The following is a 13,238-nucleotide window of genomic DNA, read 5'->3' as shown; positions in this document are numbered from 1 at the left end:
GATCTATTTTCTGTCAATGTTCTATGTATCCAGATCATCATACGTTACAGATACTTCTATTTTACCTTTCTGCAGATACCTTCATAGTCACCATTTCTTGGAATCTATCACCTTGCTACTATCCATTCCAATAACAAGTGCTCATCCTGGTGTGCTTCAGGCTGTCAGAGATGTGTTGAAGTTCCTGGGACAGTCACAAAAAGGTCTCCTCTTCTTCCTGTCTGAGTATGAAGCAACAAACCTGTTGATTAGGGCGCTGTGTCAGTTTTCTGATCCAGATCAAGAAGAAGGTCTCCAATCAGATGGTGGCAGTGATGATGCATTTGCTTTGTGGCTCCTGCATTCAACACAGACACTGCAGTGTATTTCAGAATTATTCTGCCATTTTCAGCGGTGCACAGCCAGTGAGGAAACTGACCATTCAGACCTCTTGGGAACATTTCATAACCTTTACCTGATTACTTTTAACCCTGTTGGAAGATCTGCTGTAGCTCATGTGTTCAGCCTTGAGAAGAACCTCCAAAGTCTTATTACTTTAATGGAATACTATTCCAAAGAAGCTATAGGGTAATTGTATATTTGTGTTTACTCCTTATTTGCCTATACTAGCTGTCCCTTTTGTAAAGAAATAGGTAGTGTAGAAGACAACAAAAGAAAACCTTACGCTTTGATGATTTTGCAGAATTACCATTGATTCAGAATAGAATTACAGCATAGAAATTGCAGACATCTTTTGTAATCAAATATCTGTTAGCATGGAAACTATATAGGTCCTCAAGAAAAATGTTTAGTGGTTTCACTATAGGTCAATTTTTTAAAAAAATTTCTAAATATTAAGCAGTGTTTTATCCAAGCTTACTGTTTGAACTGTGAAACCAGGTATAGAATTGTAGGGTTAGAAGGGACAGCTAGGGTCATCTAGTCTAACCCTCTGCGAAGATGCAGGATTTGTGTGTCTAAACCATTCAGGGCAGGTGGCTATCCAGTTCTTTAGAAAACCTCCAGTGAAGGAGCTTCCACAACCTCCCTAAGCAGTCTGTTTCTTTCTCCTACTGTCCTTGCAGTTAGGAATTTTTTCCCAGAGATTTAATCTAAATCTGTTATCCTGTAGTTTGAACCCACTGCCTCTTGTCCTGCCTTCTGTGGCAAGAGAAGAACTTTTCTCCATCTTTTTTTTTTTTTCATGTTAGCCTTTCAAGTATTTGAAGACTGTTTTTATGTTCCCCCTTAATCTTTTCCAAACTAAACATCTCTGACCCCCCCAGATTTCTGAAATCATGAAATTTACAATTTTTAAAATCCTATGACCATGAAATTGACCAAAATGGACCATGAATTTGATAGGGCCTTACGTAGCTTGCATTCCATCCCTTTTATCATCTTTGTCGCACATCTCTGGATCCTTTCCAGTTTCTGTACAACCTCTCTATACATTGGTGACCAAAAGTAACCAGCTGAGTCTTATCCAGGGCCGAGTAGAGTGGTACTATCCACTCCCAAGACTTGCATGTTATGCCTCCATTAATGCAATCTAAAATTCCACCCCCTCGGAAACAGTATTGCATCGCTGACTCCTGTTGAGGTTGTGATCCACCACAACTCCTAGATCCTTCTCAGTGGTGCTGCTGCCAAGCCAGTTATCCCCTGTTTTGCATTTGTGCATTTGGTTGTTCTTATAGACTCATAGACTCTAGGACTGGAAGGGACCTCGAGAGGTCATCGAGTCCAGTCCCCTGCCCTCATGGCAGGACCAAATACTGTCTAGACCATCCCCGATAGACATTTATCTAACCTTCTCTTAAATATCTCCAGAGATGGAGATTCCACAACTTCCCTAGGCAATCTATTCCAGTGTTTAACAACCCTGACAGTTAGGAACTTTTTCCTAATGTCCAACCTAAATCTCCCTTGCTGCAGTTCAAGCCCATTGCTTCTTGTTCTATCATTGGAGGCTAAGGTGAACAAGTTTTCTCCCTCCTCCTGATGACACCCTTTAGATACCTGAAAACTGCTATCATGTCCCCTCTAAGTCTTCTCTTTTCCAAACTAAACAAACCCAATTGTTTCAGCCTTCCTTCATAGGTCATGTTCTCAAGACCTTTAATCATTCTTGTTGCTCTTCTCTGGACCCTCTCCAATTTCTCCACATCTTTCTTGAAATGTAGTGCCTAGAACTGGACACAATACTCCAGTTGAGGCCTAACCAGCGCAGAGTAAAGCGGAAGAATGACTTCTCGTATCTTGTTTACAACACACCTGTTAATGCATCCCAGAATCACGTTTGCTTTTTTTGCAACAGTATCACACTGTTAACTCATATTAAGCTTGTGGTCCACTATGACCCCTAGATCTCTTTCTGCCATACTCCTTCCTAGACAGTCTCTTCCCATTCTGTATGTGTGAAACTGATTGTTCCTTCCTAAGTGGAGCACTTTGCATTTATCTTTATTGAACTTCATCCTGTTTACCTCAGACCATTTCTCCAATTTGTCCAGATCATTTTGAATTTTGACCCTGTCCTCCAAAGCAGTTGCAATCCCTCCCAGTTTGGTATTGTCTGCAAACTTAATAAGCGTACTTTCTATGCCAACATCTAAATCGTTGATGAAGATATTGAACAGAGCCGGTCCCAAAACAGACCCCTGCGGAACCCCACTTGTTATACCTTTCCAGCAGGATTGGGAGCCATTAATAACTACTCTCTGAGTACGGTTATCCAACCAATTATGCACCCACTTTATAGTAGCCCCATCTAAATTGTACTTTCCTAGTTTATCTATAAGAATATCATGCGAGACCATATCAAATGCCTTACTAAAGTCTAGGTATATCACATCCACCGCTTCTCCCTTATCCACAAGGCTCATTATCCTATCAAAGTTCTTCCCTTAGTGTTGCACATTACATTTGTCTTCGTTAAATTTCATTGTGTTGTCTATAGCCCAGTTCTCCAATTTATCAAGATCCCTCTGAATTTTATCTCTATACTCCAAAGTGTTGGCAACCCCCATTGCTTTCTGTCATCTGCAGATTTGATCAGTACGTTCTCTATTCCAGCATTCAGGTAATTAATAAATATGTTAAATGAGACTGGACCCAGAACAGATCCCCGTGGAACCCTACTTGAGACCTCCCCCCAATCCCACATCATTCCATTAATAGTTAATTTTTGTTTGCAGTTGTTTTTTATCCAATTGTGTGTATCCACTTAATGGTAGTTCCACCTATCACACATTTCTTCAGTTTTACTTATCAGAATGTCATGTAGAACTGTGTCAAAAGCCTTGCTGAAGTCCAGGTATATTAGGTTCATCACATTCCTCCTATCCACTAAACCAGTTACTTTGTCAAAGAAGGAAATCAAGCTGGTTTGGCATGATTTGTTCTTAGTAAATCCATGTTGGCTGCTAGTGGTCACCCCTTCATTCTCCAGGTATTCACATATTGAATGTTTTAAACGTTGCTCTATTAGCTTCCCAGGAATCAAAGTCAGGCAGTTCCCTGACTCTTCCTTTCCCTCCTTTTTAAAGATGAGCACTACGTTAGCCCTTTTTCCAGCCTTCTGGGACCTCTCCTGACATCCATGAGTTTAAATATTATTGCCAGTGGCTCCGAGATTTCTTCAGCTAATTACTTCAGTACCCTCGGGTGAATAGCCTCTGGCCCCACTGATTTGAATTCATTCAAATTGGTCAGAAGATCTCTGAAATGTTCTTTACTTTTCCCAATATGCATCCTTTCCCCCGTATTGTCTGTGATAATTTCACTAGTTGTCCAGTCACGTTATTTTTTGTGAGAAGACTAAAACAAAGTAGACACTGAGGAGCTCTGCTTTCCTATCATTTTCTAAAAAAGAACAGGAGTACTTGTGGCACCTTAGAGACTAACAAATTTGTTACAGCATAAGCTTTTGTGAGCTACAGCTCACTTCTTCAGATGCATAGAATGGAACACACAGACAGGAGATATTTATACATACAGAGAACATGAAAAGGTGGAAGTATGCATACCAACAGGAAGAGTCTAATCAGTTGAGATGAGCTATCATCAGCAGGAGAAAAAAAACTTTTGAAGTGATAATTGAGATGACCCATAGAAGGTGTGAGGAGAACTTAACATAGGGAAATAGATTCAATTAGTGTAATGACCCAACCTTTCCCAGTCTCTGTTTAAACCTAAGTTAATTGTATCTAATTTGCATATTAATTCGAGTTCAGCAGTCTCTCTTTGGAGTCTGTTTTTGAAGTTTTTTGTTGCAAAATTGCCACCTTCAAGTCTGTCACTGAGTGGTAGAGAGGTTGAAGTGTTCTCCCACTGGTTTTTGAATGTTATTATTCCTGATGTCAGATTTGTGTCCATTTTATTCTTTTGCGTAGAGACTGTCCGGTTTGGCCAATGTACATGGCAGAGGGGCATTGCTGGCTGTTAGACTCTAAGGTGCCACAAGTACTCTTATTCTTTTTGCGGATACAGACTAACACGGCTGCTACTCTAAAACCTATCATCTTCTGTTACCAGTTCTCCTCCATTGAGCAGTAGACCCACACCATCCTTGGTCTTTCTTTTTTGTCGGACGTATTTGAAGAACTCCTTTTTGTTGTGTCTAATGCTTCTTGCCAGCTGAAACTCATTCTTTTCCTTGGCTTTCCTGATTGGGGACTGTACAGTACAAGAGATGATTTTTTTTTTCCACATTAGAAGTTTCCCCAAATCTTGAAAATGTTGTCACTCTGTTTTTCTGGAGAGACTTATGACATGAGGAGCAGATTTATTTATTCCTTTCTTGAACAGCACTGGTGAAGCAGCGTAAGAAAATATACTCTCTGCTTGCCTGAATATAGCCAATGCTATCCATTTCCCTTTTTTTGAGTACTAAAGTTTCAAAAGGGGAAACATAAGAAATGTCTAAACTATATAAGTAGCAATTACTGTAAAAAACCCAAACTGACCAGATATTAATTATATTTTGAGCTCTTGTCAATTGTTTTAGCTTTCAAAAACTACTGTAAAGAGAGTGATTTTTATTCCACAGTATGAAAATTCTTTAGGTGAACTTGTAATGAAGATAGAGTTCTGCAGGCAAATTCATAAAGGCTCAGGAGTGAAAAAGTCTATCAAGTATCCAGTGTGCTAGCCTAGAATTTAAGAGGAAAATCCTATATCCTTCTTTCAGTGATTCCAAGTCCAAGAAGTCGGTAGCCTATAATTATGCATGCATACTTGTTTTGCTGGTGGTTCAGTCTTCCAGTGATGTCCAAATGCTGGAACAGTACTCAGCGCCTTTATTGAAGCTTTGTAAGGCAGATGAAAATAACACCAAATTGCAAGGTACAGTATGTGTCATTATCAAGTGAATTGTTCGGAATGTATAGAAATTTTTTTTGTATGTTGGTAATTAGTACTTCATGATCATCTGGTTTTGATAATGGGTATAATGAAATTCCCTTTTTAGCTGTGTATGATTAGGCTGAGTCATTGAAAAGATGTATAATTTTTTCTATTATACTAATATGAGTTCTTCAACTTGAATACTTTTTTCAAGTTTATATTTTATGTAATATTCATTACCAAGAATATCAGATAATTGCAGGAAATTTGCACCCTTCGTTGGAAATAATTAGGAAGGGAAGATTTAGCAAGAATAGGGAGTCAGTGGCCGATTCTTACTTTGGCTGTTTTTTAAATTTTTCTCCCACCAGCCCAGAACTCTGGGCCCCTCCGAACATTAAAATGCACTATTAGAAACAAAACATTTTCAATACAAAACTCAGTTCATCAGTTTTTCCAATTACCAGCCTTTTGCCCAAGAGGGATGCCACTCTACCCAGTCACATCATGAAATCCTACATAAACCATTCTTCAACTTCCAGTGTTCCACCTGTGAACCCCCAGACTGGCAGGTTGACAAATCTAGGTTGTTGTGGACCAAGGAGGGGAGTGAACACCAGAGTTGAGGAACTTTGTTGGAGAATGCCCTGTGGCTGGGGATGGGGTACAGTTGGGCATTTAAGGAGCAGAAGATTTTGATTTGGTTTGTAATTACCTATTTTATGTGCCTCTATGCGTGAGAGGAATGTGCTTCTGTTTTGGTTCTGAATGGCTTTGGCGTTGTGTTTTTAAAGGGAATTAGGGCCCCTAGAGTCCATGAGAGATTTTCTTTAGGTGTGTGTATTTAATTTAAAATAAATAAGAAAAAAAAATTATAATTTTAGTTTTACATACAAGGTGATGTTTACAAATTGTTTACGTGTATAAGTAGGAGTAATGAAAGTAGAGACGAGTGTTTCTGACAGATAATAACATATTGATATTGTTTCTAGAAGAAATCTCTTCACTAGGGACTTCCCCCAAAAAATTACTGGAAAGGGAAAATGCCTTGCCAATCTAGCAGTATTCCAGGTGTTCACTTTCATTCCATTTAGAAGGTGATTATCCATAAGATGGTCATATGCCAAAAAATCATTTCAGCACCAAACTTGCATGAGCTGAATACTACAGCATTCAAATCAGATGTATGTCCTTCCTTAATGTGATTTTTTTTCTTCCTCATTATGTTAATGCAGATCATTAAAATCCTTTCTGTTTATCATTCGTACTATGGCTGATACCTATCAAATTTTCATCTAAGTGCATAGCATAGTCTGTATCAATTAAATTATTCTTAAAGCATGGATTTATAAAACAAATACAATTCTAGTTTGACTTTTCTGTTCACCAAAATTTTATCTTGTTTTTTAGAGCTCTGCAAGTGGCTTGAACCTTTGAAAAATCTTAGATTTGAAATTAATTGTATCCCAAATCTCATTGAATATATTAAACAGGTTAGTAAAATTTTTGATACAGATGTTACTTTGTTTGAGAATGTGACATTAGAAGCTTTTGCCTATGCAATCAATTTGTCCATCCATTCTTGATGTCTCAGTCCAACATTTGAAAAGTCTGTGACTTCCATAGCAGATTGTGATGCCATTGAAATAGAAGGAAGGAGTAGGCTGATTTTTGTAAGAGGAAGCAGCCTTAAAAGTTGCTAACAACCTGGCAGTTATCTGTGATGGAAGATGACATATGGAATTTAGTGTGACAGTTTGAAGTGTTTTCCTAAAATATTGTATGTTTGTAAATTTTGACAGGGCTTTTTCTGCAACTGAAGAGCATCAGTACTTGGTAATTTCAGTCATGCCCATGAGTAGAACGTAGACAGAGTGAACCAGGTTTTTGAAGAGTTGGAAAAATGAATGTCAATAAGATCCAGCTTTTTTTAATGATCCATATCAGTTAGTTCAGACTCTTCTGTCTTTATAACAAAAAATCTCTTCAATTTTTTTTGTATATATTGTGATGCCTAAATAGTCTTCTGACATGATGTCAAGTATCAGAGGGGTAGCCGTGTTAATCTGGATCTGTAAAAGCAGCAAAGAATCCTGTGGCACCTGCCCACATATCTACACCAGCGACACCATCACAGAACCTAACCAGATCAGCCACACCATCACCGGTTCATTCACCTGCACGTCCACCAATGTAATATATGCCATCATATGCCAGCAATGCCCCTCTGCTATGTTCATCGGCCAAACTGGACAGTCTCTACGGAAAAGGATAAATGGACACAAATCAGATGTTAGGGATGGCAATATACAAAAACCTGTAGGAGAACACTTCAACCTCCCTGGCCGCACTATAGCAGACCTTAAGGTGGCCATCCTGCAGCAAAAAAACTTCAGGACCAGACTTGATAGAGAAACTGCTGAGCTTCAGTTCATCTGCAAATTTGACACCATCAGCTCAGGTTTAAACAGAGACTGTGAATGGCTTGCCAACTACAAAACCAGTTTCTCCTCCTTTGGTTTTCACACCTCAACTGCTAGAACAGGGCCTCATCCTCCCTGATTGAACTAACCTCGTTATCTCCAGCTTGCTTGCTTATATATATATACCTGCCCCTGGAAATTTCCACTACATGCATCTGAGGAAGTGAGTATTCACCCACGAAAGCTCATGCTCCAAAACGTCTGTTAGTCTATAAGGTGCCACAGGTTTCTTTGCTGCTTTTTCTGACATGATGTAGACTAGTAAAATAGGTTAGTATAATGTATCAAGCATGTCTTTGTTGAAAATTAGTCCCTTGTAACATATGTTGTTTATTCTTTTTTAATAGAATATTGATAGTTTGATGACCCAGGAAGGAGTTGGTCTTCTTACTGCACTCCGTGTTCTTTGTCATGTTGCATGCCCGCCACCTCCTGTTGAAGGTATATTACTGATACAGAAAAAACAGTCTTCTAAGTATTTGTGATTTAATCACACCTGGTAAAGACTGATTTAAATATAATTGATATGAGATGTATGAAAGTTAATTCCTCGTTCCTCCTCCGCCCCTTTACAGGTCAACAGAAGGATCTTAAATGGAACCTTGCAGTTATTCAGCTCTTTTCTGCTGAAGGAATGGACACCTTCATTCGGGTTCTGCAAAAGTTGAACAGTATTCTTATTCAGCCTTGGAGGCTCCATGTCAACATGGGAACCACACTTCATAGAGTTACTACCATTTCCATGGCACGATGTACACTTAATCTCCTTAAAACGATGTTAACTGAGCTCCTGAGAGGTGGATCTTTTGAATTTAAAGACATGCGTGTTCCTTCAGCACTTGTTTCTTTACATATGCTTCTGTGTTCTATCCCCCTCTCAGGCCGTTTAGATAGTGATGAACAAAAAATTCAGAATGACATTATTGATATTTTATTGACCTTTACCCAGGGAGTTAATGAAAAACTTACAATTTCAGAAGAAACTTTGGCCAATAATACTTGGTCTTTAATGTTAAAGGAGGTCCTCTCTTCAATTTTGCGAATTCCTGAAGGATTTTTCTCTGGACTTATACTGCTTTCAGAATTGCTGCCTCTTCCATTGCCCATGCAAACAACTCAGGTATGATTTTAATTAAATTAGCAATTTAATAAATAACTTTTATATTTCCTTTAAAGATCATGTTCTTGTTGAGGAAAAGACCAAGGTGAATAAAAGAATTGATTGAGACTTATAAAAAGGGATTTGTAATCAAATAAGTTGTTTTGAGGTATATTTAATTGTTCATCAGACTTAAACCTCCTTAAACTGGAGGTTTAAGTCAGTATTACATTGATTTTGTCTCCTATTTAACTAGCTAGTTTTCTGGTATCCCATTATATTATTTAAATTATTAACCTTGCAGCTTTTGTATCCAAAACTAGGAGCTGAAATGGCTGCATAGAGATGTTTAGACTTTTCAGTGTGCATTAGTACCAGAAGAGGTGGGAGTTCTAATGTTCAATTTTTGATATTTAACAAAAGACTAAAAATAAACAGCCTCATTGTGATTGTGTTTACACTGGTGTGAGATTAGACCAGGCCCCAAAGGAACACCTAATCTGTTGAGATGACTATTAGTTTCATTTGAAATTTAGGGCTAAATTCTGTCCTGAGATACATGTTTGCAAATCTCATTGATGTCACTAGATTTGTGGGCAAGTATCTGAGGAGGGCAGAATTTGGTCCTCAATGATTTTCTCCTGTAAAGCAAAAATCTTTTAAAGAGCCTGTTTATACTTTTTCCACAGGTTATTGAACCACATGATATATCGGTGGCACTCAACACCAGAAAACTCTGGAGCATGCATCTCCATGTTCAGGCCAAATTGCTACAGGAAATAGTTCGATCATTCTCTGGTTCAACTTGTCAGCCTATTCAGCATATGCTGAGGCGTATCTGTGTTCAGTTGTGTGACTTGGCATCACCAACTGCTCTTCTTATCATGAGGACTGTTTTGGATCTGGTTGTAGAAGATCTACAAAGGTATCTTTGTTCTCCACTGCACAAAGATTTTTTTTTTTTTAATAGCTGTTGAATTCATCCCTGTTCTCTGCAGTAATTTTCTTAGGTGAAGGACACTGAATTTTGGATACATTTTTAGTCTATTACAGACTTGAATTGAGTCCTCAATCCAGGTCTGCTGTAATATCCTGTGTTGCCAACCAAGCAAACAATATATTATTTTAATGTAAATAATTTCACATTATTTTATGTTCATAGGAAATGTTTGGGAGAAATTGAAACAAAATTAGTAGTATTTAAAAACATCTATCTGTATATGCTTAGGTGAACTATAATTTCTTAAATTGATGATAATGAGTTCATATGCAATATAACCATACATGTAATGTAGTAGTTGTGGTAGTTTTCCAGAAATATAAATTAAGATACATTACATAAATTTTAAACATTTAAATTATAGTTTTTGTTTGAAATACAAACTTTTAAATCTACTAAAATGAAAATGGTTGTACAATATAGTCTACTTAATAACATTCTAATATGTAGGAACACTGTTTTTAAAGTGCATTGATATTGTTTCAGCAGTACAGAAGATAAAGAGAAACAGTACACTGGCCAGACTACCCGATTACTTGCTTTACTTGATGCCCTGGCTTCACACAAAGCTTGTAAATTAGCTATTTTGCATCTGGTTAATGGAACTATTAAAGGTGATGAGAAGTATGCAGAAGTGTTCCAGGAGCTGTTGGCTTTAATGAGATCTACTGGGGACAATGTTATTCACCAGCAATGTGCTGAATATGTAACATCCATTTTGCAGTCCCTCTGTGATCAGGTATTTTATACAGTTAAAATATAAATTACTATATGTCATTATAAATAATCTGGTGTGTGTGTGTGTGAGAGAGAGAAGGAAAACAGTAGGACACAAACTTCTAGATTGCTGTGGTTATATGTCATTGAAAAATATTTTCTTTACAGTTGCAGTAGTGTCTTGAATGTTATCTATAATCTTGATGCCTTGATAATTTGGGCATTCTTAATTTATCTGTTCTCAGATGGGAACTGTTGTGATAATGTTTTTAGTTCTTGTACAGCCCCTTAGTTTTTAGTACATTCTAATGTCATGTTTTGTTTTCCTTAGGGTACAAACTCTGTGATGTTTGCACTTAAGTGTCTGTTTCCTCCCAAAAATGTTAGGGAAAATTACTGTTAAAATTTTGTGGGGAGAGTTAGATTTATATCATAGGATGCAAATAACCTTTGATGGTTGTTCTCTGGCTTCTTTGAAACGAGTTTGTTCTCAGCGCTGATCTCAGCGAACAGGTGTCCACATATAAAAAAACCACTCTTGCAACCAGAACCCTTGTTTGGCATCAGTAGAGAGCAAGAATTGAATGGACATGGAGACTGAATTATCCCCTTTGTGTGAAGATTTTGGCACATTGATGGAATTGTGGGATGCTGACACTGCCATTGCTTTACTTGATCAATGAATAAGTAGATCTCTTCCTCCGTGCTGTCAGCCTGAAGCCTCTTACAAACATAAATACTAGTCACATGCTGTTAGCATAAAATTTCAGCATTAAGAAAATCAGTCAGGTAAAAATAGTCAGTAAAAATAGGATCTAGAATCTGAAAACTACATATTTAAGAAATAGACCATTTAGGGACAAACATTCAGTTAGATACATGCATACATTTGCACATGTGTGATTTAGTTGTGTGTACAAAACAGCCTTTGTGCATGCTTAGTCAGTAAAGAGGTTAATTATCAGTTTGTGTTTATACATGATGTGTCTTACCTTATTTTGTGTAGCATGAATTCTACAATATGCCAGAATCAGCATGTTTTTAAACTTTCCAGAAGGTATTATCAATTCTAAGATTTATCTCAAATCTTCATGGTTGATTTAACTATTTTTTGTGATAGAGGGGGACAACTAGAATATACATACACTATACATTTTTATTATATATTTATGTGTGCATGTTTATCTAGACAGCCCTTTCATGTTATGCAGCTCTATCTCAGTCAATACAGCAGGTGTTTAATGAATCATTTAAAAACAATTACTGTTTCTAGCAGTACTCTACAGTAGTATCTTAGCCAGCATTTTCATCCTTCATATATTTAAAAAAAAACCAGTAATTGTTTGTATCACTTAAAACTATTCTTTTTTATTTTGGGTTTCTTGTGTTGGTTACCAACCAGCAAAACAATAAACCTAACAATTTGTATTTTAATTTTGAATACATTCTTTTAAAGATCCAATACGCTTTTAAGTTTCTAAGTAGCTACTGAGCAAATCTATTGTTTTCTTCATTAAAATTAAAGTAAATAGTCTAACTGCATGGTCAGTGTTTACCATCTCTACACATAATGGATATTTTAATGCTTATAAAGTAGTCATGGTTTCTCTTTACAGGACATAGCACTAATTTTGCCAAGTTCCTCAGAGGGATCTGTTTCTGAATTAGAACAGCTTTCCAATTCATTACCAAGCAAGGAATTGATGTCCTTAATCTGTGACTGTCTGATGGAAACACTTGCTAATGCAGAGACCAGTTATAATTGTCTCCTGACATGTATCAGGACAATGATGTTCCTTACAGAGCATGATTATGGATTCTACCACTTAAAGAGGTACTGTTTTAGAAGTGATTTTTGAACAAGCTTTTATCATCTAGAATTTTAAAATCAGATCAAGTTTCTGAAACAAAGGTGTAGAGAGAGAATATTTTAATTCTTACTTATTATTTGTATTACAATAGTGTCTAGCAGCCCCAAACATGATTGGAGCCCCATTGTGCTAGGCACTGTGCAAACACATAAGGTAGTTCCTGTTCTGTAGAGTTTACAATCTAAATAGATAAGACAGAAACGGGTGGGAGGAAAATCAGAGGCACAGAGATGTGAAGAGACTTACTGAAGGCCATGCAATAGGTCAGTGACTGAACCAGGAATAGAGCCCAACTATTGAGAGTCCCAGTAAAGTGTTCTAATCACTGGACTACATGGTTTCCCAACTGTCTGATAAGAGTTGTAATTATCATTTTGGGGGTAGTGGTGCACTTTTTGTTTCTTGGTTGCCAAAAATATTAAGATGCTAATTATTTCCTGTGCAGAAAGACTTCATGCTGAGAAAAATTTAAATTTTCCATAATATATTATGGAAAAAATTCAAGTGGGACAGTTGAGAGATAATGAGCTTTGACTAGATGGGTATTGAGCTACTTGTAGCATTTTTTTTTGTTCTGTGTCATCAAGTGGTGGTGTGTTTTTTGAATAAGAACTCCTTAGTGAGGATGGATACACGGTGGCCGTCACGCTGCATCATAGGAGAACTTCAGTTAAATCTATTTTACACAATATTCTGTTATGTTACTGTTGATTATTTTCCTTATATGCAACTTTTTTTTT

At 37.2% G+C, this 13,238-nt stretch overlaps 1 protein-coding gene across 2 annotated transcripts in view; it reads left to right on the top strand.

The window, feature by feature from the left end:
- The window catches only part of VIRMA (vir like m6A methyltransferase associated), a 40,442-nt gene that overhangs the window by 16,416 nt on the left and 10,788 nt on the right, over nt 1-13,238 (top strand). Inside the window, exons 9-16 of one of the 2 annotated variants that reach the window (XM_050940500.1) lie at nt 76-567; nt 5,174-5,328; nt 6,739-6,821; nt 8,159-8,252; nt 8,387-8,931; nt 9,600-9,835; nt 10,400-10,649; nt 12,244-12,461. In XM_050940500.1, coding sequence (XP_050796457.1) covers nt 76-567; nt 5,174-5,328; nt 6,739-6,821; nt 8,159-8,252; nt 8,387-8,931; nt 9,600-9,835; nt 10,400-10,649; nt 12,244-12,461 — 2,073 coding nt within the window. Of the gene's footprint in view, nt 1-75; nt 568-5,173; nt 5,329-6,738; nt 6,822-8,158; nt 8,253-8,386; nt 8,932-9,599; nt 9,836-10,396; nt 10,650-12,243; nt 12,462-13,238 lie in introns of both variants that reach the window. The other variant, XM_050940499.1, reaches the window with a different exon arrangement.

This window comes from Gopherus flavomarginatus, chromosome 2 (genome assembly GCF_025201925.1).
Source record: "Gopherus flavomarginatus isolate rGopFla2 chromosome 2, rGopFla2.mat.asm, whole genome shotgun sequence".
Classification (NCBI taxonomy): domain Eukaryota; kingdom Metazoa; phylum Chordata; order Testudines; family Testudinidae; genus Gopherus; species Gopherus flavomarginatus.
This window is presented reverse-complemented; position numbering and strand designations above follow the sequence as displayed.